This window comes from Cannabis sativa, unplaced genomic scaffold (genome assembly GCF_029168945.1).
Source record: "Cannabis sativa cultivar Pink pepper isolate KNU-18-1 unplaced genomic scaffold, ASM2916894v1 Contig3, whole genome shotgun sequence".
Classification (NCBI taxonomy): Eukaryota; Viridiplantae; Streptophyta; class Magnoliopsida; order Rosales; family Cannabaceae; genus Cannabis; species Cannabis sativa.
This window is the reverse complement of record NW_026870039.1, coordinates 4063137-4088356: the sequence shown is the minus strand read 5'-3', so window position 1 is coordinate 4088356 and position 25220 is coordinate 4063137. Positions and strand designations below refer to the sequence as shown.

Below are 25220 nucleotides of genomic sequence, written 5' to 3'. Positions count from 1 at the left end.
TTTTTAAATATGCTAATCATTTGTTTTAAATATTAAAATGATATAAAATATTTTCTAGTCAATACAGGTTGATAATTAATTACTCTTATAAATCTTATTAATTATTAGATTATTTGATTTATGTATTTTATTTTATTGCATAAAAATATTTGTAAAATTTTAAATTAATTTAAGTGATTGATATTAGATCACTCATAAATAGTTAGCACCATTCGGTAAAAAATATCAATCATTAAAATCACCATATATGAAGCCTTGTTATCGTATACATTGCTCGTGCTATTGGCCCCCCTACAATTCAATCCTGGCTCCGCCCCTGGTATTAAGGGTTTATGGGCTAAATTAGAAATGCTTAAAATTAATAACCTCTCTATGAGGTTATATAATAGCAATGGTCTCCAAGAAATAAGAGCTAATTCTATCCTCATCTTCTCCCATCAAGAGAGAAAATTAGAAAACCCTAAGTCTTGTTTTCTTGGAAGATCATTACTCAAAATCTCCACAAAGATCATGTCTACAAAATGGACTAAAATCATCACTATCTATGAATTAAGGTACGCTTAGACTACTTGAGTTATTCTCTTTGAATCAACAAAGGTACACTTATAATTATATGTAATATGTTTATTTATAGAATTGAATTTTTTTACTGCTTATTTTATGAGTGTTGAATTTAACAAGTAAACTTATTTATATACTTCATAATTCTTTTATTTAATCATTATTTATTTTTCTTATATAATTTTATATTTAGTTCATTTGTCATTTATGAGTGTTAGTGTGTTTCATTGATATTTTTTTTTTCTATAGGTTTACTCTACAGTGACTCAAGCGAATTGTGTAGCACCTATGATAGTATTGGATTGGCTCTCTCTATGTGGATGAAAACAATAGTCTAGCAATTGTATCTGTTGTTCTTAGAGACATTATTATTTCAATGATCTTGAATCCTTTTTAGTTAATTTGTAACAAGTTTGTTATCTAAATTTTTAAGAATATCCTAATCTATATTTATTGGCTACACATGTTCTTTGAATAGATGAATAACTTATTTATTAAGAATTTCTTGTATTATCTTTGGAATGTTTAGTTCTTGTAGTTTTATTAAGTTGTATGACATTGATTTATTATTTCAATAATATATTTATTGTTTTTAAAAATAATAATAATAATTATATAGGATTCGATACTTAATTGTATTAATAGCGATAAAGAGGATAGTAACATTATTAGTGTCTTTTATCATTTCTTTCAAAAATTACTATAAATATATCATATTTTTTCTTCTTCTAAACATATCCCAATTTTTACATGTCTAAGATGTTATAACATGAATAGAATAGAAGCTACAATGACATTCAAGCTTGTCCGATTTTGAATCCTAAGATGAGAGTTTTTGGTCTAAAACCATTAACATATAGGAGAAGGAAATACTTTCCAAAATTTAGCACAAAAGTCAATAAAAGATGTATTTGACTCATTTTTTTACAATACCAGTTGTGCTCCAATATAATAAAAGACAAATATCACTATTCTTAAATTAAACAGATTTTTTGTTTTTAAATTGATCAGAATTTACTTCCACGTCTTATAATTTGAAATGAAGAAACAAATGTCTTTTCCAACTCTATAAATATCCATCAAGCTATCATCTCTTTCGCCTAACTTGCACGTAAAAACAGAAACAAGAGTAGATATATGAGAGAGAAGTAAAACCAAGAAAATATTAATTGACATTTGTAAAAGAAAAAGAGAGAGAAAACTAGGGATCCAAATCCATTATAGGAAGATGGTTTTTGATCAGTATTTGCTTGGTGGAGTCATAGCTTTATTGGCGGGGTTCATGTTCTTGTATAATTACAGTTACAGGGGAAAGAAGATCATGAGTAGTACCAAAGAAAAATCAATGGAGTTATATAGTAATGGGTTTGTAAAGACATCATCAAACGGTGCCGTTTCTCCTTCTGGTATCCCAAAAGAAGGTACAGATGTCATCATCGTTGGAGCTGGAGTTGCCGGTGCAGCTCTTGCTTACACCCTTGCCAAGGTGAGTCCTTTTCTTCAAAATCCTTTAATTTTTTTTCCTATTTTATCGACAACAAAGAGAAATATACAGAGAGTTTGAGTAATTTTTGAAAGTAGAATGATTTTTCAATGCAGCTTTTCAAAATGGTGTTATTTTGAATTTTGATAATTTGCAAAGTAGCTCTTACGTCAAGTAAATTAAAACTGAATTGTATAGAAATATGTTATCTTGCCAAAAACCTCGTGATGAGGTTTCCTTGGTGTTTGTGGTTATGCTCTGAAAATTCACTGTATATTTTTTTCATGGCAGGATGGAAGAAGAGTTCATGTGATTGAAAGGGACTTGAATGAGCCAGATAGAATTGTTGGTGAGCTACTTCAACCAGGAGGATATCTAAAATTGATCGAGCTGGGTCTTGAAGGTATTTACCAATAACTTAAAAACTACCTGTAACAAATATAATTACTTTCATTTGCTGATCTGAATATCTATCTGTGTATTTATGTGTGTTTGGTTTATTAGATTGTGTAAAAGAGATCGACGCTCAAAGAGTTTTTGGCTATGCTCTTTACAAAGATGGGAAAAGCACCAAACTTTCATATCCCTTAGAAAAATTTCATTCTGATGTGTCTGGCAGAAGCTTTCACAATGGAAGATTCATACAAAGAATGCGTGAAAAGGCTTCATCACTTTCCAAGTATTATCTCATTCCTTTTCTAAACAATTAAGTTTTGCTTTTGTTTGTTGTTTTTGAAGCATGTTATCATGGTTGATGATGTTGTGTGCAGTGTGAGATTGGAACAAGGAACAGTAACTTCTCTTCTTGAGGAAAAGGGAACAATCAAAGGTGTTCAATACAGAAACAAGGCTGGTCAAGAGTTGACTTCTCATGCTCCCCTAACTATAGTTTGTGATGGCTGTTTCTCAAATCTAAGACGCTCTCTTTGCAAGCCACAGGTAATCTAAACAATACTAATTGGCTTTTAGATTGTAAGCATAAATAACTTAGTTGAGATTTGATTAGTCTAATACTATACTTACTATTGGTGCAGGTTGATATTCCCTCTTGTTTTGTTGGTTTGGTGTTAGAAAACTGTGACCTTCCTTATGCAAATCATGGCCATGTGATCTTGGCAGACCCTTCCCCAATCCTGTTTTACCCTATAAGCAGCACCGAAATTCGGTGTCTGGTTGATGTGCCTGGCCAAAAAGTTCCTTCTGTGGCTAATGGTGAAATGGCTACTTACTTGAAAAGTGCAGTAGCTCCTCAGGTAACCATGACCAACAAACATATCTAATCATTTACTTTCATGTATCAATGTGATTTTTTGGTACTGAATTTTCTGATGTAATCTTAGATTCCCCCGGAGTTGAATGCTTCTTTCATAGCTGCAATTGACAAAGGAAACATCAGAACCATGACAAACAGAAGCATGCCTGCCTCTCCATATCCTACTCCTGGCGCATTGTTGATGGGAGACGCATTCAACATGCGCCACCCTTTGACCGGTGGGGGAATGACCGTTGCTCTTTCGGACATTGTTGTTTTGAGGAACCTTCTAAGGCCACTCTATGATCTCCATGACTCATCTGCACTATGCAAATACCTTGAATCCTTTTACACTCTTCGTAAGGTAAGCATCTTAGAACAAAGTCCTCTGTCCAAACTAGTGCATGAGCACGGAATGTTAGAATTTGAATCACCTTAATGCAAGAACTTAGATTAAGCAAGTCCAGAACATAAATTTCTTGCAAGTTGCTATCGATATCTTAAAGTCAAACTCCATGACATGTTCCTAATAGCCCATGAAGAAATCAATGAGAATAAGAACATAATCAGCAGAAGCCTTAGCTGAATTCATGACTGGAGTGGACTAGAGGGTGATGATCTAATTATGGATATTTTTATTCTGATTTTTTATTAAATTAGATTCCATGAGATAAGTAGTACCCAATAGCTCAATTTCTATGTAAATATCCTTAAAATGGGCTAAATTTAGGAAAACACCTTACACTTATATGCCCACATATTAGATTTTACCCAAGATGGAATTCTAGTCATAGAATACAGATTAACTCATTGTTGATGGCTTTGTTTGCAGCCAGTGGCATCTACCATAAACACATTGGCTGGTGCTTTGTACAAAGTGTTCTGTGCTTCCCCTGACCCTGCAAGGAAAGAGATGCGTGAAGCTTGTTTTGACTATCTGAGTCTTGGTGGCATTTGCACAAACGGACCAGTAGCTCTGCTCTCTGGTCTCAACCCATGTCCATTAAGCTTGGTTCTCCATTTTTTTGCTGTCGCTGTCTTTGGTGTCGGACGCTTGTTGATTCCATTCCCTTCGCCACGAAGAATGTGGATTGGGGCTAGACTGATTTCGGTAGTAAAAACACTCTGACATACTCTCTCAGACTACTAATCTAGAATCTATTTTTCCAAGTTGTATAATTGCTAAGGACAACGTTCCTTCATTCATTGCAGGGTGCATCAGGTATAATTTTTCCAATTATAAAGGCAGAAGGAGTTAGACAAATGTTCTTTCCAGTTACTGTACCAGCATATTACAGAGTTCCTCCTGTTCAATTTAGTTGTAGCAGAAGGAGTTAGACAAATGTTCAATAAGACACCAAATCCAAATTCAGAAGTGTAACATGTAAAAGCAGAGGTTATCATAGATGTAATTTACTTGTAACACAATTTAGTTGTAGCAATCAACATTGGTTCTCACCCCTTAGCAAAACGAAGGATAAGAGGGGTGGGGATCAATGTTACACTTCCTAAAAAAGATATGCTCTTATTTTTTTATATATATATTTTATGTATTGTAAAAGTTTGTTGCAAGGAATCAATTTATGTTTTATAAAATTTTGTTTATTCAGATGAACTGATAATCATATTGAAATTTTGCTGGACAAAAAAAATTCACAACATTAGATATCTTTTTAATTCGAACAAATACTATTTTGAACCGTGTATCTTTGTAAAAATTATTGATTGAGTTGATTATTTATCAAAATAAAACATAATGATAATCTGATTTATAAGTTTTATCACAAGACTAGTTATATTTTCTATATATGTCTGTTAGAAATTAATTTTTAATTGGGTATATTAAAAAAATAATAAAAACTGATTTCAAAGGGGAAATTTGACAATATATGCTTAAATATAGCATATATTGTTTTAATATACTATGTAAAAAAAAATTAAAAAAATACTCTCCAATTAATTATAATCCCAACTTTACCCTCCCCATTTCAAACTTTCACTCTCCCTCTAACTCTCAGTTTTCTCTCTCTCTCTCTCTCTCTCTCTCTCTCTCTCTCTCTCTCTCTCTCTCTCTCTCTCTCTCTCTCTCTCTCTCTCTCTCTCTCTCTCTCTCTCTCTCTCGTTCTCACGCAAACCAGACAACCCATACCCCAGTCACCGGACCACCCCTCACTCACCGGACCACCCACGACACCCACCCCTCACGCAAACCAGACAGCCCTCACCCCACTCACGGACCACCCCCTCACCACCCGACCCCAGCATCCAGAGGAAATCGCGAAACCCATCTCAGACGACATCGCGAACTCTTCGAAGAAGAAATCGTGAAACCCCAGACGAGATCGAGAAACCCCCATTCGCGACACCCCCAAACGAAACCCAGATCCAAAACCTTAAAAAAAGGTATTTTTCTAAACTTTTTGTTGTTTCATTACTTTTTCTTCTGTTTGTGCTTCATTTTAAAGTAATGTAGTTAGTTTAGGTTCAATTTGTTTGATTTCGTTTGAATTTCATTGTTTTGGTATATTTTCTGGTTTTTGTGCAAAATTTGCGACGTAGGGCGACTATGTTCACGACATAACGCGACATCGTCTAGAAAAAGTTAGGGATTTTACGTTAAACGTCTTTTCACGACGTGTTGTCGACATACTAGCGACATAATTAGCGATATTGAATTTAGTACTTAGGTTTCAGGATTTTTATCGACTTGTATGTGTGTTTGGCGACATGTTTTGCGATATATTAGCGATATATAACAGATTATACATAGGACTAGTTTTGCAGCCTCTTTTTTGTGTTTAGCGATTCATTAGCGATATATTAGCGACGTATTTGGCGATTTGATCAGGATTATGTTTAGCGATGTATAGCGACATACAGCGACATGTTTCGCGACATACTTCTAACAAATTTTTTGACAATTTTGCAGATGGCTCCTGAACTTAAACTTCCAATTACCTCTCATTTCACGGGACGTCTTACCTATCGGGGTACAGATAGGTTCAGATATATCAAGGCCAAGTTTGCGAGATGGATTTGGTTGAGACGATGAAGGCTAGTCCTTTCGGACACTTTTGGGAAGGTTTGGAGAGTTAACTTTCTGCGGCGCGTTGGTCCACGGCCTCCTCTTACGAAAAATGAAAGTGGACACGAAAAGGAGGATGAGGTTTGGTTTCATGTAGGGAGAAATGACATGAGATTCGGACGGATAGAGTTTGGACTCATTCTTGGCTTACCTATGGGTAGTGCCCCTACAGAGGAGGAAATACACGCCAAGTCCAACGACCATCTAGTTCGGACTTATTTTGAAGGGAAGAGTTCTGTTCAGTTGGACTCCCTTATGATCCAACTTGAGAGGTGCGAAGATAAAGATGATGCCTACAAGCTTGGACTGATCGCTTTCATTGAAGGTGTATTAGTATCAAAGGAGGGCAATGTCCAAGTTTGGCCTGAGATGTTGAAGTTTGTTAACGATCTCGACTTCTTCTTTAAGTATCCGTGGGGCGAGCGCGCTTTTCGTAAGCTGATGGAGACATTAGGAAAGAATATGCAACATTACAAGGATAATGTTGACAAGAAGAAGGGGAAGAAGATTGCTCAGGAGGCAAAGTACACAGTTAGTGGCTATGTACTGCCTTTCGATGCGGGCATACGAAGCAATTGAGAAGTTGGGGAAGAAGTATGCCCACTGCAACGGGACCAAGTTCCCCAGAATGTTGAGCTGGAAAACACCGGAGGGCCAGCGGAAACAAGATGTCAAGGCAACCGACATTGCACTGTTATTCAACAGTCGGGTATGTTTCTTTCTTCGTTACGTATTTTATTTAAATTTATTGAAAATGAACATTCGCGACATTGTTAGCGATATGTTAGCGACATTATGCGATGTCGCAAAAGAAGTGGCTGTATCGCTTATCGCGACATATGTCGCGACATGTTATCGACATGTAGCGACATTGTGCTTCTTTTTTCAATTATCATAATTTTTGACTTCTTTTAACAGTTTTTAATTATTACGTGTTTTCTTTTTTGTTTCGATTCTTTGGTGAAGAAGTGCTTGTTTCCCGGCCCGGTGAAGAGGCATACTTCAAGAGTATTAATGAGGGTAGAGCCCCTCTTTGCTTTGAGATGGACGTAGAACAGACGGTGGACGTTGATGGTACACAAGAGTCTGTGTTTGAAACTCAAGCGAAGACCATCAACGAGGCCGTGACAAAGGCAAATTTAGTTCCACCACCACCGGCACCTGAAGTACACGAGCCATCTACTTCAGCAGGTCCTTCTGCTCCAACCAGTACAACTGTGGATACTGACCTTGTAAAGAGGTTGGATAGCATTGAGGCCCGGCTAGAGAAGCTTGAGTCCCAGCAAGAAGCCGTCATGTTGGCACAGACGGGGTTAGTAAATAGCCATCTCAGTATGAGGCGGTCCTTCACAGAGAGTCAGAAAGATCTGAAGGAGACTCTACTGGCTAAGATGGACGAGTTGATGGCTATGGTAAAAGGAGCGCCCACACTGCAGCCCACACTCGCACCGCAAAATGAGGAACAACAGGCGAGTGATAACGAAGATGTCTTCCCAGAAGATTGGGAAGCAGATGATAACGAGGCACCGTCAACTCCATTGGACGCAATCATCACGACCATTGGGGATACACAATCACAGGACGAAGTCCTACTTCTACCTGCACCCCCAGAAAATGTGCCATTTGTGAGGAAGAGGAAGCCGCCAACGTACTTGAACGACTACACTGCGGAAAAGAAAAAGAGGCGAGTTCTTCCGAGAGAACGTAGACCGGAGAGACCGGCGGACCGTAGATTGCTTCGTACGTTCAAGAGGTGGTTGATTGGAGACATTCCCAATGCTCGACCTAGGAATGTGCACACGGTGTTGGCGATGTGAAGTTCTTCACGATTCGTTTCTTAGGTCGAGTGGCTTCACGATGGGGTAAGTATTTAATCATTAATTAGTATTTTTCATTTTTTTTGCAACATTTTATTGTATTGTCGATGTGTTAGCGACAATGTAGCGACATTTTCGCGACATTGTTGCTGACACAGAAGTTTTTTTCTTTCTGTGTTATTTGTCGACATGTCGCGACATTGTCACGACATTCTCGCGACATGGTCGCGTTTTTTCCACGTTCTGTTTAACGACATGTCGCGACATTGTCACGACATTGTCGCGACATCAGGCAAATTTATTTAACGACAATCTTCGCGACATTTCGCGACTTTATTTACGACATTACTTAATCTTCTCTTTTTTTTATGCAGCACATAGATGCCATATCACACTTGATGAGGAGGAGACACCATCATTTTCCAGAGTTGTACCTCGGCGGGTGTGATTCTGGACACAACACTTCCACAATTCCTCATAGGCATTTGGAGCTGCCACACTGGTGACAGAAGTACGTTCGAATGGCCAGATGCGGTGAACCAGTACTATCTGGGTATGGAGAGCCGTTACATGCCATGTTGGAAGGATTTGAACTTCATATACTTCGTCCTGTACTTCGATCATCAACAACATTGGGTTGCTGTTGAGGTAGATATTGATATGTGGCAGATTCGGGTGTACGATAATGATTTATCATGCACCACCGAAGCACAGTTTGATGCCATCATGCTACCTTGACCGAGTTGTTTCCACATCTGCTGAGGTCTACTGGCTATTATGATCAAGTCAACAACAACATTCTGAATGTGGACTTAGGGGACAGTAGCCAACTCAAAGCAATGCATGCTAGACGCATGCCAAGTGAGGTGGTTCCCCAAAGTAAAACAAGGTATTTGTTAATATAGTATATTATTATTTCATTTGCCATTACTCTTTATATGCAGTTCAGTCTCTAAATGTGTTTGTTGTTAATTTTTCAGTGGTGATTGCGGGGTGTATGCACTTGAGTACATCGAACACCTCATGCTGAATCGGTCCTTGGACAACATTACAGACGATAGCATGAGAATGTTCAGAGATCGGTGGTGTGTAGACTTGTTTTATCAGAACTTAACTTGGTAAAATATAATTTAAAAGGGTTGTAAATTTTTTGTATTATAGACGATAGTTGTTTTTAGTACTGTACAGTTTTTATATATGGAAAAGTGTTCAATTTAAAAACTTTTACTTACATGTCGCTACAAAATCGTTAACATGTCGTTAAATGTCGAAAATTTTAAGTTTAGAGTGTTTGGTTTCATATCGCTAAAGCACCGCGAACATGTCGTTAATATGTCGATAGTACAATCATGTTTTGACTCTTCAGTTGATGTCGTTAACATGTCGCAAGAATGTCGCGAAACGTCGGTACAAAAGACGTTTCCACATTAAATGGTAATTAATGTGAACTTTATTATCCCGCCTAACCAACTACTTGATTATGTCGCTAACATGTCGCTATGTGTCGCGACATGTCGCGAAAATTTCCCAGATTGCTTTTTGCATGACAAACATGTGTACAATTGTGAAATTCAATTTTTACATTTATTATCCCACCTTCCCAACTACTAGTTTTCTCTATAAAAGCCAATTGTCTATCTCATAAGTTACACATATTTTCTTAATTTTTTTCCTCTTAAGATAATTCTCTTAGCAATGTCTACTAGAAGGAACAAGGGCAAATATCCGATTCTTACTCTGAAGAGATCAAGCAGGAGCCTGATTGTGGGGAAATTACGCCTCAAATCCAAAAAGTGCTTGACGACATGAAACGTTTTGAAAATGAACGGCTTATGAACGAGTGGAGGTTTCTAAAACTTGAAAAAAAATTTAACAAAACAGGTGTATGGCCGGCTCCACCACCAGGCTTCCCCGAAGGCTGCCGTCGCTGCAAGTTAGGTTATTTAAATGGTAAACAGGTGAAGCCTGGATCTCTATGCAAATATTGCAAGGCTACACTTCGCTTTGAGTCGCAAATGTAATCGTTAAACGTCGCTAAATATCGACTTTTCACTGAATAAATAAAAGTTACATTAATGTCGCTATATGTCGCTAACTTAATCGTGAAACGTCGCTATTTTTTAATTTTTTCCAGAATTGATAAAAGTTCTTCCTACATGTCGCTTTTGAGTCGCAAATGTAATCGTTAAACGTCGCTAAATATCGACTTTTCACTGAATAAATAAAAGTTGCATTAATGTCGCTATATGTCGCTAACTTAATCGTGAAACGTCGCTATTTTTTAATTTTTTCCAGAATTGATAAAAGTTCTTCCTACATCGCACCATGTCGCTAGTGTAATCGTGGAAAGTCGCAGTTTTTAAATTTTTTCATAATTGAAAAAAGTTCTTCCTATATCGCGACATGTCGCTAGTGTAGTCGTGGAAAGTCGCATTTTCAGGACCTTGTCCAAAATAAAATAAATTTCCAAACATGTCGTGAAAGTGTCGCTACATATCGCAAAATGTCGTGAAATGCACAATTATAATCAAAAATACCGAGATAGTGCGAGTAAACGACCACGTACACGAGAAAATAATATCCATAAAACATAGTCATACATAAAAAAATACAAGTAACATGTCATAAACCATAATAATAATAATGCATGCAATTTAAAAACGAAAATCTTGCTCAAACCCCGGCCTTGCAAGTAGCTTTGTTGTGTCCCAATGCGCCACAGTTTGAACATTTGCGTGGTTCCTTGACTTTGGTACCGTTCGATGGAAATCGGTTAGTCCGTAGTCTTCCTGCATTGCTCTTTCTTGGACGACCTACAGGTTTCTTCTCCACTGGTACACCGATTCTCATGTTACGCATGTGTTACGGAAGCACCCATTCATCCTCCTCGCCCACAACATTAATTGTTGCATCGTAAGTATTCTTCCACGTCTCCTTTGTGTAATAGGGAGATGACGGAGCGTACACACCGACATTACGAGTAAGCGCTGCGGCACATGCATGGGGACAAGGAATTTTCAACAATTGGAACATGCCGCAAGTGCATGTTCTCTCAACTAAGTTCACATCTCCGCCTTTTTCAAAGTCAGAACCGTCTGCACCTCTTCCAACATTAAACAATTGTGCACCGTTACGTAGGACACTTCTACGTCTACCATCCTCGTGTTGCTTTATCAAATCTTCCTCAAAATGAGTTGCCAAAGGGGTAACACACTTACTTGCCTTCTCAAGACGGTTAGCAAACCAATTTTGTAGTGTGAACCTTATGAACTCAACTAGAGTAGTTATTGGATATGCCGGAATTCTTCGATCACGTTGTTAAGGCTTTCTCGGCGTTGTTTGTCATGATGTTGTACTGTCTCCTAGACAATAAGGACGAGCCCATTTTTCTAATCCTATATTGTCAACATAAGCAGCGATGGGAGGATCCATCTGTCGGAGCACCTGCAAATGTCTATCACATTCCCTCTTCGACCATGCGTAAGCGGCCAACCATATTTGCGTGTTACACACATCAGTCTTGAACTTGTGGGTGACATTCATAGAAATATGTTTGTAGCATGCACAATGGCATGCTTCGGGGAAAATAACCTCGACAGCATGTTCAATGCTTTGATGCCTATCCGATACAAACACTAAGTTTTCAACCTCCCCAATCGCTTCCTTTAACTTTTGCAAGAAATACTTCCAAGAGTCATGATTCTCGCTGTCAACAATTGCAAAGGCAATCGGAAACAGTTGGTTATTTGCATCGTACGCTACAGCAACTAGCATTGTGCCCCCAAACCTTGTCTTCAAGAACGTGCCGTCGATACTAATCACGGGACGACAAAACTTAAATCCCCTCCTACAAGCGGCCCGGTGACCGAAACAAGATTACTTGAACCCGTTATCCTCTGTGATAATGTCCGTAATCGTACTGGATTCTTACGTTCCCGGCACGTAAAAGTAACTGTGTAACCGACTATAAGGCGCTGGGCGGCGTACCCCTAGAATACAAAAGTCCCTTCTCTCGGCACCTCCAAGCCTTCTCATAGCTCATCTTGATCCCATACTCCCGAAACATATCCCTTTGTATGTCTTTAGCTTTGTACTTAGTTCCATCGATTTGAACTTGTTCTTAATGAGGTGGCCAACAACCCACGGTCTTTGCTTGACGGTTATCAGCATGTCTAGAATCCAGGCTACATGTGTGTTCGTTGTGGAATACAGTAACCTCAAACATGTCACAACGTGCCCTCTTCCTCCCCCTCACTCTCCATTTGCAATCTGAACCCCTGCAAGTTGCATAAAAAACATCGGTCCCAAACTTCTTCACCATGAACTCAAAATTCATTTTCAATGCAAACCTTCCAACCACATTTTTCAATTCAGTCTTATTTGTATACAGCTTGCCAACATATATTTCCCCGAATGTGTACCGGTAAAAGAAGTTGTATAAACATTATTTTCCTCTATGTCTTCCCTTGTCCACACAATAGGTTTGAATTTTGTACAAACTTCAAAATCGGATGGTACGGTACTACGAGGAGGACACAGGCGCATTTCTGCGGGTGCACAGTGTTTCGTGATTTTCACTCCGAGGGGTTCTTCTTTCTTGGTCTTTCCTTTGCTCCCTTGGACGTGGTGGAGATGGTGGAGGTAGTTCTAACCTTAAAGAAGGTACTTCTATAGGTTCATGAACTTCCAACTCCGCATCACCATCCTCGTTCAAATCTACTATAGGATCATTGTTGTAAAATGCACCATCAAACTCATTGAACTGGTCAAATCCATAGTCAACCCTATTATCCTCCTCTATATTAGTAGGGGCTGCTCATTCATCCCTACTACTGGATACGTTTAAGGACAAAACTCCCAACAACACTTCTTGGGAGGACGATTGGCGGAGTAGGCCCCAAAAGCGCATGCCTTTTAACCTTAGTCACAAACGGTGGCGGCAAGTTCTCCACACTCATTTTTGCCTTCATTCTTAAGAACAATCTTACTTGACTATCTTTCACTAAAACTTCGGCGGTATCATATTGCCTTTCATGTACATATAACACACCTCTATTTTCAGTTCATACACAATAGGGTCTATATCCAATTCTTCATACAAAATATCATTCATCTTTTCTAAAGTAGTGTCAACCTCAAACATTAACATCTTACTTTTGGGATTATTGAAAATCCAGTTGAAACCTTCAACTGCCCAAGCCCCATCATATAGTACAACTACAAACACATTCGAATCTGCAAACCAAAATGACCACAAATTATAACAAACCAATATGTCGCAAGATATCGCTAACCTATCGCTACTTATCGCGAACCAATCACAAAAAAAGTATGTCGATAAACGTCGCGAACTTGTCGAGAAAACTAAATATATCCACAATATAACACAATAATTCTATGTGTCGCGACGTGTGTCGCGACATGTCGACATATGTCGCTAAAAGTCATCCCTAACCTCTAGCCAGCCAGTGATCGCTAAATGTCGCTAACATGTCGAAACATATCGCTAAAATTGCAAAAAAACCAGTAAACTCGCAGACTTGCTGCATTTCGTGTTTCATTGACAAAGGGTGTCAAAAGGGTACATAAAAACCACGGATATGTGTAGATCTATTACTTTCAACATAAATACATCTAAATCAAACAATAATTACTAAAGAAATTACATACCCATTATTGTTTAAAGGAATGACTTTCTTAGAGCTTTGGTTGGGTTTCAAGTTCCCTTTGAGTAAGTCGGCCGAACACTAGCTCCGGTGGTGGCAATGTGTGTATTGTAGAGAGAGAGAGAGAGAGAGAGAGAGAGAGAGAGAGAGAGAGAGAGAGAGAGAGAGAGAGAGAGAGAGAGAGAAATCCGAGAGATGGAGAGAGAGAAAGTGTTATGATTTTATTTGTTTTAGGGGTAAAATTGTAAGGTATAAATGTTTTAAGTATAGTTTTCATAATATAAAGAATGCTAGCATAGTTTTAGTGTACTCTTTATTTTTAAGCATATATTGTCAAATTTCCCTTTCAAAGTAAGCGGTCAATCCCTAAAACAAACTATATAATTTAAATTATTTTAAAAAAATATAAATTAATTTATAATTTAACAGAGTAATTAATAATTTTAGCAAAACACAAAATTCAAAGGCCTTCAAGAAAAAAATGTAGTGAAATGTGTAACATTGTATTATGGAGTAACTATATTATTTAAATCACTGAAAATCATAGTCAAACTTGTGGAAGTAACTGCAATATTCTACCAATACCAAAGTGGAGACATTACTAACCTTTTATGACAAAGACTTCTTCTTAGAGTAATGTCAAACAAAATGCGTTTTACATTGGTGTTGTTCACTTTTTTTTTATCTTCTTTTTCTTTTGGTGTGTGAAACAAATCCACATGTAATTAACCTACTTTTTAATTGGTCAACATTATCCTTTTTGTGGTTGTTTTCATAGAAATAGAGCTCTCCTCGTCAAAAACTTGCAGCCACACAAGTCTTTCGACCTATCATGAGATGATATACAAAAATAACTAATCAAACTAACACGTTTAAGGGGTTATACTACCACAAAACAATTTTATGATAGTAGTATTATTAATTGTTAGGTATGTGGTGAATGAACACCCTCAAACCACACCTGTTACAACAGTAACAGTGTTTAAGAACATTATTTAAAACTAAGACCAATCACAAAAATTAAGCTCCATTTAAAATTAGTAAAAATTACATCAAATATGAGAGTTGATAAAAAAAGTTACGTATTTATAAATTTGTCACTTTTTTATAGTATGTTTTCATATTTAAAATTTTTTATAGTATTTGATATGCTGTATTTTTGTAAATCTAATATCCAAACTTATATTTAATATTTTTTTAAAATTTTTTACAAAAATACTGAATTTTAAGTAAAAGTTTATAATTTTACTGTCACACGAAATTTTTTATAATAATACTGTTTTTTTATAAAATAACCATAAAACAACAAAACATAACACTTAAAATAACAGTGGAATAACTAAAAAACAACTATGGAACAATCGTGAAAACTTAACACAGTACACAATATAAAACATACACAATATTTTTGAAAAAAATTCCACCCCACAGTAGAAAAAGAAAAAAAAAATAGAAATTTCAGTATGTGGTATAAAAACCTCTTATTTTTTCCTGCCCATTTGGTTTTGTCTTTTTCTGTTAGTGTATTTTCCATTTACATTTTAGGGTATTTATTTGGAATAATTACATAATGCACAATTTTTTGGAAAATATTTACATTTTTACGTTCAAAGAATATTTTTTACATTTTTACGGTTTTCTAAAAAATAACACGAAAACAACATATAATCAACAAGAAAATTACGTAAAAGTAACATGTAAATAACATCAAAATAGTAGCAAAAAATAACATACACGTAACAAAAAATCAACAACAAATTAACAAGATTACAACATAAAAAGACCGTATTTTCTGTGAATAAAATCAAAAAAATCGTAAAAATGTTTAAAATTCCGAAAAACCGTATTTTTGTAATTTTTTTTGTTGTTTTTATGTTTTTGTGAAATAATCCCTATTTATTTCTCTATCTTTCCCTTCTAATCTAATATGTTTATTAAATTTTGTGGTTGTTTGGGGTATTATTTGATTATTAGAGTGTGTAATATTAGCAGCTCACCTCCATTTTTGTTGTTTTTTATATATAATTTCTTTCCCTCTTTTTTTTGTTATTATTTTATAGTTTTTATTGTGTTTTTGTCTCTTTAATTTTTTTTTTTTTTTGATTCTCTTTGTTATTTTTGCTTCATATTATATGCTTAAATCAATTTTAATTTTTGAGCAAGCAAATAAAAAATTAACTAAAATAGAGAATGAATTTAGAAGTTTGGTTATTAAGTATTGATATAAAATTTATATGTTCGAAACTGAATTTTAAAATTAGTATTATTTTTAAAGTTTGGTTATTAGGCATTGTATATATTTCATTATGCTGTTGATGAAACTGTTTTTTTTTTTTTTGCCTCTTTTAATGAAATAATTAGTTTCTTTTAATATTGATGAAAATAGTTTTTAAAGTTAGTATCGTTTTTAGATTATAATTTTTTTTTTTTTCATTATCTTGATGATGAAACTTCTTTTTTTTTGTTTCTTTTAATAAAATTATTAGTTTCTTTTAATGGTAATGAAACTGATTTTTAAAGTTTGTATCATTTTCAAATTATAAGTTTTTGCATTATTTTTTTTTTAATATGATGTTGATGAAACTTGTTATCCCATTTTCTGTCCTCATGACGTGACATGCTTACGTGGACAGAACCTATGCCACGTCGTAGTGTAGCTCCCTAAAAGGAAGGTCAAGTCAGCATCTTAGCAGGCGAAAACCCCTATACTCAAACAAGAATCAAATGACAGACCAGTGGGCCGGCCAGACTAGGGACAGCATCATGGTCGGCCAAGAATCGCTCAGTAAGAAGGAAGACTTAATTGATAATATTTTACTATCAAATTAGGGTAACTTGTAGGATCAAGCATGTATCATTTTCCCTATAATCAACCATAATAATAAAAAAAAATGTTCTCCCCTCTAATCGGGCCAACTTACCAATGAGCTCCACCAGCAACAATATAACATAGTTGTTGGGAAAACCTATTGCAATTAACCACAATATTTTCCCTCTTTGTATGTCAAAAATGGGATACTTATCAAACACCACAATAAGCAATTATTAAATATCAACCAAAGCACCACAAGCAATATAAAATACACAAATCAAGAGTAAAAGTGAGACACCAAGATTTTTACGTGGAAACCCAATGCGGGAAAAACCACGGGACCGTAGTCCGCTCAAATCATCCACTATCACCAAAGTTTAATAATGGGATTACAAAGTTCTTCTATAGTAAACTAGAGGCTCACAACAACATCAAGATTAAACAATCTTGGATCAATACAACTTTCATCATCATCTCAAAAGATGGATACACAAATAGAAAAAGTTTGGGTCTCACCAAGTGGGTATTGTAGAAGAGCACCTTAGAGAGGACAGTCGCCAAATCGGAACCGGTAGATGAGTAGAGCGTCTTGCAAGGATTCACCACCCAAAATTTAAGCTAAAATGAATGAGAATACACCACTTGATCTTCAATGCAAAATGTCAAAACTCCTTTCTCTCTCTAGCTTTCTTTCTCTTCTTTCCCTCTCTTTTTCTTTTTTTTTTTTCTCTTTTTCTTTCTTGCTGCTCACGAAGCACTCCTTGTGCTTGCTGCCCCCATAATAATAAAAAAAAATGTTCTCCCCTCTAATCGGGCCAACTTACCAATGAGCTCCACCAGCAACAATATAACATAGTTGTTGGGAAAACCTATTGCAATTAACCACAATATTTTCCCTCTTTGTATGTCAAAAATGGGATACTTATCAAACACCACAATAAGCAATTATTAAATATCAACCAAAGCACCACAAGCAATATAAAATACACAAATCAAGAGTAAAAGTGAGACACCAAGATTTTTACGTGGAAACCCAATGCGGGAAAAACCACGGGACCGTAGTCCGCTCAAATCATCCACTATCACCAAAGTTTAATAATGGGATTACAAAGTTCTTCTATAGTAAACTAGAGGCTCACAACAACATCAAGATTAAACAATCTTGGATCAATACAACTTTCATCATCATCTCAAAAGATGGATACACAAATAGAAAAAGTTTGGGTCTCACCAAGTGGGTATTGTAGAAGAGCACCTTAGAGAGGACAGTCGCCAAATCGGAACCGGTAGATGAGTAGAGCGTCTTGCAAGGATTCACCACCCAAAATTTAAGCTAAAATGAATGAGAATACACCACTTGATCTTCAATGCAAAATGTCAAAACTCCTTTCTCTCTCTAGCTTTCTTTCTCTTCTTTCCCTCTCTTTTTCTTTTTTTTCTCTTTCCTGCCTTGCTGCTCACGAAGCACTCTTGTGCTTGCTGCCTCTTTTTTTTTTTTCTTTTAATTGAATCAAATAAAATGGGCCTTAAGTCCTTATTGGTCCAGCCCACCAATAAAGGGGGACCCAACAATAGTAATAAAAATGATACGAAAACATAAATAATGTTTGTAATTCGCATAGTTCTTTTTAGGCAATAGAAACTAGTTTGTTTCAATCACATAATTTATTCAAATATTAAATGGGAAATCCATTATGTATGTACACTTTACCAGGGAGATTCCTCTTAAGCTTAGACTACATTTCTACTGTAAATGTAGGATTTTGCAAAATGCAAGAAGGTAACAAATCCTATTAGGCTTACTCCAGAAATTAACCAGTAAAAGTAATCAAGATGAGCCCGGTTTAAGTTATTCGAAAACCAGCTATCTCTTTCATCTCTACTAGTTGCATTGTCAATAACAGAGATAAGAATGCCACTAAAGAAGTGCCCAATACCAGTTACACTAAGGTAAAGCGCAAGTCCTATACTTCTCAATTCTAGTGGTACTTGGTCATAAAAAAACTCTTGCAGACCAACCAAAGTGAAAACATCAGCTAATCCAAATATCAGATACTGTGGTACCAACCACCACACGCTCATTGGAACCGTTACACTTGGCTTGTCCACCAGCTCAGACTCTTTAGCAACAGTGAGCCTTTTCATCTCAACTAAAGCTGCTACTATAGTTGATATAGCAGATAAGAGAATCCCAGTTCCAATTCTTTGTAGCATTGTAATTCCAGATGGATTTGTGGTTAATGACCTTGCAATGGGAACAAAAATGCGGTCATACACAGGAAGAATGACTATAATCGAAATGAACATGAAGCACTGAAGTGAAGCAGGTGGGATTTTGAAGCTTGACACAATTGTTCTGTCCATGGTGGCTCCTTGTAATATATACAAAGTTGAGATTTGTGCACACACAATACCATATACCAAGCATGTAGACCATATGGGAACAAGCCTAAGTACAGCCTTTGTTTCTTCAATCTCAGGTATGCTACAAACACAATCATGACCATTTGGTCCCACCATAGCCTTATTAAGAAACTTAAATTGTTCATAGCTTTGTTTAGACAAGAAGCCATGACAATCCAAAGGACAAGTCTTTTGCCTATTCCTAAATGCTGCGACAAATACACTACTTATCCTCACAAAAGGACCCTTCTCATTCTTTCCAATGCTGTACCTATAAGTTTTAGTTCCAGCCAAGAAAACAACCAAGGCAATGATCATGACTATGCAAGGAATCCCAAATCCAAGAGCCCAACTCAGATTATCTTGAATGTAGCTTAAGATCATTACCGTTGCTGTAGCACCTGCTGATACACCAAAGTACCACCAATTAAAGAACGAGCTTTTGGATTTGGATTCCTCTGGATCTTGACCATCAAACTGGTCAGCTCCAAAAGCCTGCGTGCATGGCTTGTGCCCACCTTCGGCAACTGCAACAAGATACAAAGAAAAAAAGAACAGCGCCTTAGTAACCGCGCTGGTTTGAGGATCAAAACCATCCATTAAAGAAGGCAGAAGAGCCGAAAACGTCAACAACCCAAGTCCCAAAATGTAGAGCAGAGAAGCCATGACGATGGTAGAGTACCGGCCTAGAAAAGAATCAGCCACCCAAGCTCCAAAAAGTGGTAGTAACAACGCCGTAGCGCACCATGTATTGACGTTGGTCGCCGCAGCCGCCGTTGACTGGGCGAGAGACCCAGTGAGATAGGTGACAAGATTTGAACTGATCCCATAGTAAGCGAACCTCTCTGCAATCTCAGCACCTATGATGAAAGAAGCTGATCTCCAACGGCCCGTGTTGGATCTTGAAGCCTGGTGGCCTTTGTAATCAATGGCACCTTCGACAGCTCTGACTAGTAGCATCGGAGTTTCGGTATCTTCGGCCATTATCAGTTTCACACACTCAACTCTCAACTATATTGTTTGTAAGTTTATTCATTGTTTCGGTACACGTACGTTAGAATGATGAGGTGAATGTTTTGTACGTGTCATTTTCATATGATTTCTTTGTTCTGCAAAGCTAAAATATATATTAATTTATAGAAGAAGCAGCTAAATATTACAACAAGGCATTCACAGTTTACACATTTATATATATGCTTAGTTGATCACGTTATTAAGCATGAGTGAATGTGAAATCCAAATTTTTTAAATTTGTCCCCATTTTTGTTTGCTATTATTGTAAGATCATATGATTTAATTATTATGTTGTGTTAATTAATTCTGGATTTTTTTTATTAATGAGTGATTTTTTAGTTACGTATCACTAAATGTTTTTTTTTAAAACAAAAAAGATCTTACTTTTTCATTTTATCTTATCAAAAGTCCCTTCTTTAGTTTGAAACTGTAACCATTTATCCCATTTCAAAAAAGAAATTATAGCCATATTTATAGTTTTTCATAAAAAATAATCTTTTATCACAAAAGAAATCTTAATTACTTTTAGAGGCATTTTTTTTCTTTTTTTTTTTAAAAAAAAACCTCTTTTAGAGGCATTTGAGCTTCCATGGTTTTTTTTTAATGGGAGCTTCTATGATTTTAATATCTACTTTTCTCGAAAACAAAACAAATTTGTCCAAACAGATCCAAACACCGTTGGAAATCATGTCCGAAAAAATCCTAAGAAGGCTTGTATTTGATAGTATTTATTTTCCTAATTAAACGACATAAAACTTTAGAAGGAATGAAACGACATGTCGTGCACGGAGATGTCCACGACAAAAATAGTGTTTTTCCAATTTTTTTTTTCTTTAAAGAACATGTTTCTTCATTTTTTTTTTCTGAAGGTAAACACTGAACTTTCTTTTCTTTTTTTTTTTCAAAAAAATATATCGAAAATAGTTTTTGGAAGTTTGGCACAATTTTAAAATAGATTTTCTTTTGTTCTCTCTCTGAAAACAAATAGAATTTTGAGGAAAGTTTGTCGTTTATCTCAGAAAACTCTGTGAGAAGTGAGAAGTATCGATGGAGCCGTCTATTTGGCTACTCTGAAAACACTCCTCTGCTCTCAACATTCATCCTCGTCCTTCTCCGTTGCCATCAGGTCTATATCTTAGCTCCCTCTCTTTGGTTCCCTGATAACGTTTCTGTAGATCTAAAACACCTTTACTTTCTTATCTGTTTGTCTTCTTCTTACTTATTTCATCACGCTTAACTCTCTTAATTTCTGTTTTGATTCGTGTTAATCAGTGTAATTAGTGTGTTTTCGTTAGATATTATTGACTATTGTTCACCATCTGTTTGTTATAATGTTCCAACGGAAAAAATTAATTTGTAGCTGAACTTGCTTCTGACCACCACATGTTGTTCTGTTCAAACTAGATTTGGGTTATGTTGGTTTTTTGTTGGGAGACATAATTTTTTTTTTTTTTGCTAATTTTTAATCTTTTTCTTTGGATTGGGTTCTAATTATTATTTTATAATATGTTGTTTTGCAAATTTTATCCGTCGCAATTTAAAAAATAAATTAAAAATAAACTGAATTACAGTTTGTTTATAAAAAATTGTTAACTTGAATGAAAAATATTAATTTGACAGTATCACAATACTGGTTTTGAGTAAAGGTATAGAATTTATACATTTCACTGACAGAAAACAACTTCTTTGAGTTTCTTATGTGTATCTGACTACAGCACACTAGTGTTGAAATGACAAAGTCCCACATAATATAGTTAACTGAATGTTATTTAGGACCTCTTACTATTTTTTGGGGTGAAGAATGAAGTTCTTTGTTGTTGATTATTGGAAATATACTTCTGAGTCCATTACATGCTTTATTAATATTATGTATGAGTTTGTTTCGTGCTTATAGGTGATTGGTTTATTTTTTACCGGGAAAACGTTTTTCCTTTTAAGCTATATGCATATTTTGAAAATAAACCATTTAGTAGTGTAAAGAATATCTTCAAACAGTAAGCTACATAGAATCTGGGTCCAAGATCCAACTCAAGTGGGAACATATACTTCTAAAGTTGTAACTATATTGCATGATTATTAAATCTAAAGTTGAGTTTATATATTTAAGAAGTAACTAATTATTTAATGGAGAAAGTAAGAGAATTAAATAGTTCTTAGAACTCTAGGATACCAATGCTTAATCCCTATATGGGGCTTTTTCCATTCTTTGGATAACCCAATTCCTTCCTTATGGTTTGCTTAAAATTGAACGTGGTCCCTTGGCTTCCTGCAGAGTGGTTCAGGATGGGATCAGAGTACATTTCAATTATATTTGTTCGTACTATGGAGGATGTAGTTTTTATATTTGCTTCCCTGGATTCACAGAGATCGGAATAGGCAAATCAATGCATTTGGGGAGTTGAGTTTCTCAATCCTTATGGCAGACCATACTTTTGTTGTTGGTCAAGAGTTTTCCGATGTTAAGGCCTTCAGGAATGCAATAAAAGAAGCTGCAATTGCACAACATTTTGAGCTTCGAATTATTAAAAGCGATTTGATTCGTTACTTTGCAAAATGCGCAACAGAGGGATGCCCATGGCGAATTCGTGCTGTGAAGCTTTCAAATGCCCAGACTTTTACAATAAGAAGCCTAGAAGGTACGCATACTTGTGGTAGAAATGCACACAATGGACACCATCAAGCTTCTGTTGATTGGATCGTGAGTTTCATAGAGGAGCGTTTAAGGGATGACATTAATTATAAACCAAAGGATATTTTGCATGACATACAAAAACAGTATGGAATCACAATACCATACAAGCAAGCTTGGCGTGCAAAGGAACGGGGACTTGCTGCAATTTATGGGTCTTCTGAAGAAGGTTATTGCCTGCTTCCTTCTTATTGTGAGCAGATAAAGAAGTCCAATCCTGGCAGTGTTGCAGAGGTTTTTACCACTGGTGTGGATAACCGTTTCCAGCGGCTCTTTGTTTCATTTTATGCGTCCATTTGTGGATTCCTGAATGGTTGCTTGCCTGTCATTGGACTTGGTGGAATCCAGCTTAAAAGCAAGTATCTTGGTACCATGCTTTCGGCAACTTCTTTCGATGCTGATGGAGGGTTATACCCACTTGCATTTGGTGTTGTTGATGAAGAAAATAACGAGAGCTGGACGTGGTTCTTATCAGAGTTGCATAAGGCACTTGAGATGAACACACCGAATTTACCGCAGCTTACATTTTTATCCGATGGACAGAAGGGCACTGTTGATGCAATAAGAAGGAACTTCCCGAGATCTTTCCATGCCTATTGTTTGCGCTACTTGAGTGAAAGCATTGGCAAAGAGTTCAAGAACTCAAGGCTGGTCCATCTTTTGTGGAAAGCTGCATATGCCACCTCTACTAGTGGTTTCAAAGAAAAAATGGCTGAAATCGAAGAGGCTTCTTCTGAAGCTGCAAAGTGGCTACAACAATTTGATCCTTCTCAATGGGCATCGGTCTATTCGGAAGGAACACGCTATGGTCATCTCTCATCGAATATTGAGGAGTTTAATAGATGGATACTTGAAGCTCGTGAATTGCCTGTAGTCCAGGTGATTGAGCAGATCCACAGTAAATTAATGGCAGAGTTTGAAGAACGCCGTGTAAAGAGTGATTCATGGCTTTCCGTACTTGCGCCATCTGCTGAAAAACAAATGATTGAATCCATGAGCCGCGCATCAACATACCAAGTTCTTCGATCTGATGAAGTTGAATTTGAAGTCATTTCAGCTGAGCGATCAGACATTGTGAACATTGGTACACATAGCTGCTCCTGCCGTGATTGGCAGCTTCATGGCATACCATGTTCCCACGCAGTTGCAGCTATCATCTCATCTCGAAAAGATGTATATACCTTCACAGAGAAGTGCTTTACAACAGCTAGTTACCGTGATAGTTATGCTAAAGAAATATACCCTATTCCTGCAAAACTCAAATGGAGAAAGACTGATGAGGCTGCTACAGATGAAGATGATGATGATGCTCGAGTTGTACGACCACCAAAGTTCCGTCGACCACCAGGGCGCCCTGAAAAGAAAAGGATTTGTGTAGAGGAACTGAACCGTGAGAAACACACAGTACATTGTAGCCGGTGTAACCAAACGGGGCATTACAAGACAACCTGCAAGGCAGAGGTGATGAATAGTATTGAACAATTTTAGGTGTCTAATAATTTTGTACCATATATATTATAGAGAGAGTAGAGCAAAGCTGCTTTGTCTGGTTTATGTAAAGTAGGAAATACCCAGTAGTGTATCTTAAATGTCTGCGTGATTAGATCTTCTTGGATTGGATAAATCTGACTCTAATTGAGTTTTAGATGTTAAGAGGGTGACTAGATTCTGAAATGGAATTGCGGAACTCCTCTCTATACATAATCCGACTCTAATATTTAGTTGCTTGATGGACAGCTTTAGTAATTGCCATTTTTCTCAGCACAAACAGACAGCATTTGTATTTGTGCGTCCCTGTTGGTTATATTTATATCTGTATATCTTATATTTTTATGTGGAAGTATATTAAAGAAAACAAAGTCTGCTCATATGTAAATCTTCTCTTCCTTCTACATTCTTTTCATTAGAAACTGAAAAAATAATTAGAGTCACTAGCACGCAACTCCAAAATTGTAGTCTCTCTCTCTCTCTGTCTTTTTTCAATGATTTGAAGCATTTTGCCATTAACAATGAAGAGCAGTGTTCCAATAACAACTCTTAGGTGGCGTTTGATTGGAGGTAATGAAATGAAATAAAATGGAAATGAAATAATTTTCATTCTATTCCTTTGTTTAGTTGCATATTAAAATATTAGAATGTCATTCTAATGGAATGATCTTTCCACCATTTTGGTGGAATAACTATTCCATTTTAAAATGGAATGAAAGACCATTCCATTGTATGATGAGAAAAAATTTAATAATTTTTTTAATGCATTTTAAAATTTATTTTATATTATTCCTATTCTTATGTTTTCATTCTTTCCAACCAAACGCTTATTACTTTTCAAAATATATATACTATCAAAGAGCACTGATATCATTTTTTTTTTTTGTTAGTGTACATTGTTTGTAACTATGATTAACATCCAAAGATTTTTTTTATTATTTTATTATTTC

The 25220-nt window shown here is 36.1% G+C and overlaps 4 protein-coding genes and 1 long non-coding RNA gene across 6 annotated transcripts; 3 read left to right on the top strand and 2 right to left on the bottom strand.

Annotated features, from left to right (window-relative positions):
- Positions 1–1591: 1591 nt before the first annotated feature.
- LOC133033217 (squalene monooxygenase SE1-like) lies at positions 1592–4802 on the top strand. The gene is made up of 8 exons (XM_061107878.1): positions 1592–2047; positions 2336–2447; positions 2549–2723; positions 2815–2983; positions 3079–3297; positions 3385–3660; positions 4129–4407; positions 4509–4802. The coding sequence occupies exons 1-8, from the start codon at positions 1790–1792 to the stop codon at positions 4632–4634; spliced, it is 1614 nt and encodes a 537-aa protein (XP_060963861.1). The 5' UTR covers positions 1592–1789; the 3' UTR covers positions 4635–4802.
- A 3858-nt stretch (positions 4803–8660) lies between these two features.
- LOC115702807 (uncharacterized) lies at positions 8661–9396 on the top strand. The gene is made up of 2 exons (XR_004008957.2): positions 8661–9087; positions 9179–9396. It is a non-coding gene; the product is annotated as an uncharacterized LOC115702807 (long non-coding RNA).
- Positions 9397–11060: 1664 nt separating this feature from the next.
- LOC133033120 (uncharacterized) lies at positions 11061–11972 on the bottom strand. Its single transcript, XM_061107724.1, has 2 exons — positions 11555–11972; positions 11061–11473 (listed from the first exon to the last, which is right to left on the bottom strand). Exons 1-2 carry the CDS (start codon positions 11970–11972, stop codon positions 11061–11063), a joined length of 831 nt encoding a protein of 276 aa, XP_060963707.1.
- Positions 11973–18335: 6363 nt separating this feature from the next.
- Positions 18336–20349, bottom strand: LOC133033204 (protein NRT1/ PTR FAMILY 5.10-like). The gene has a single exon (XM_061107861.1). The coding sequence runs from the start codon at positions 20061–20063 to the stop codon at positions 18408–18410; it is 1656 nt and encodes a 551-aa protein (XP_060963844.1). The 5' UTR covers positions 20064–20349; the 3' UTR covers positions 18336–18407.
- A 620-nt stretch (positions 20350–20969) lies between these two features.
- Positions 20970–24658, top strand: LOC133033150 (uncharacterized). 2 transcript variants are annotated; one of them, XM_061107763.1, is made up of 2 exons: positions 20970–21219; positions 22366–24658. In XM_061107763.1, exon 2 carries the CDS (start codon positions 22510–22512, stop codon positions 24268–24270), a length of 1761 nt encoding a protein of 586 aa, XP_060963746.1. In that variant the 5' UTR covers positions 20970–21219; positions 22366–22509; the 3' UTR covers positions 24271–24658. The 2 variants fall into 2 exon arrangements, with proteins under 2 accessions (XP_060963746.1, XP_060963747.1); XM_061107764.1 differs by having other exon boundaries at positions 21036–21219; positions 22458–24658.
- The last annotated feature ends 562 nt before the right edge of the window (positions 24659–25220 follow it).

What these genes read in the sequence shown, in the direction of transcription:
- LOC133033217 (XM_061107878.1), top strand. Translation starts at nt 1,790, where the DNA reads ATGGTTTTTGATCAGTATTTGCTTGGTGGAGTCATAGCTTTATTGGCG. An exon ending in GCTCTCTTTGCAAGCCACAG is followed by an intron (nt 2,984 to 3,078) that starts GTAATCTAAACA and finishes CTATTGGTGCAG; the next exon opens with GTTGATATTCCCTCTTGTTT. An exon ending in CCTTTTACACTCTTCGTAAG is followed by an intron (nt 3,661 to 4,128) that starts GTAAGCATCTTA and finishes CTTTGTTTGCAG; the next exon opens with CCAGTGGCATCTACCATAAA.
- LOC133033120 (XM_061107724.1), bottom strand. Translation starts at nt 11,972, where the DNA reads ATGCTAGTTGCTGTAGCGTACGATGCAAATAACCAACTGTTTCCGATT. An exon ending in TCCTTATTGTCTAGGAGACA is followed by an intron (nt 11,474 to 11,554) that starts GTACAACATCAT and finishes TAACTACTCTAG; the next exon opens with TTGAGTTCATAAGGTTCACA.
- LOC133033150 (XM_061107763.1), top strand. Translation starts at nt 22,510, where the DNA reads ATGGCAGACCATACTTTTGTTGTTGGTCAAGAGTTTTCCGATGTTAAG.
- LOC133033204 (XM_061107861.1), bottom strand. Translation starts at nt 20,063, where the DNA reads ATGGCCGAAGATACCGAAACTCCGATGCTACTAGTCAGAGCTGTCGAA.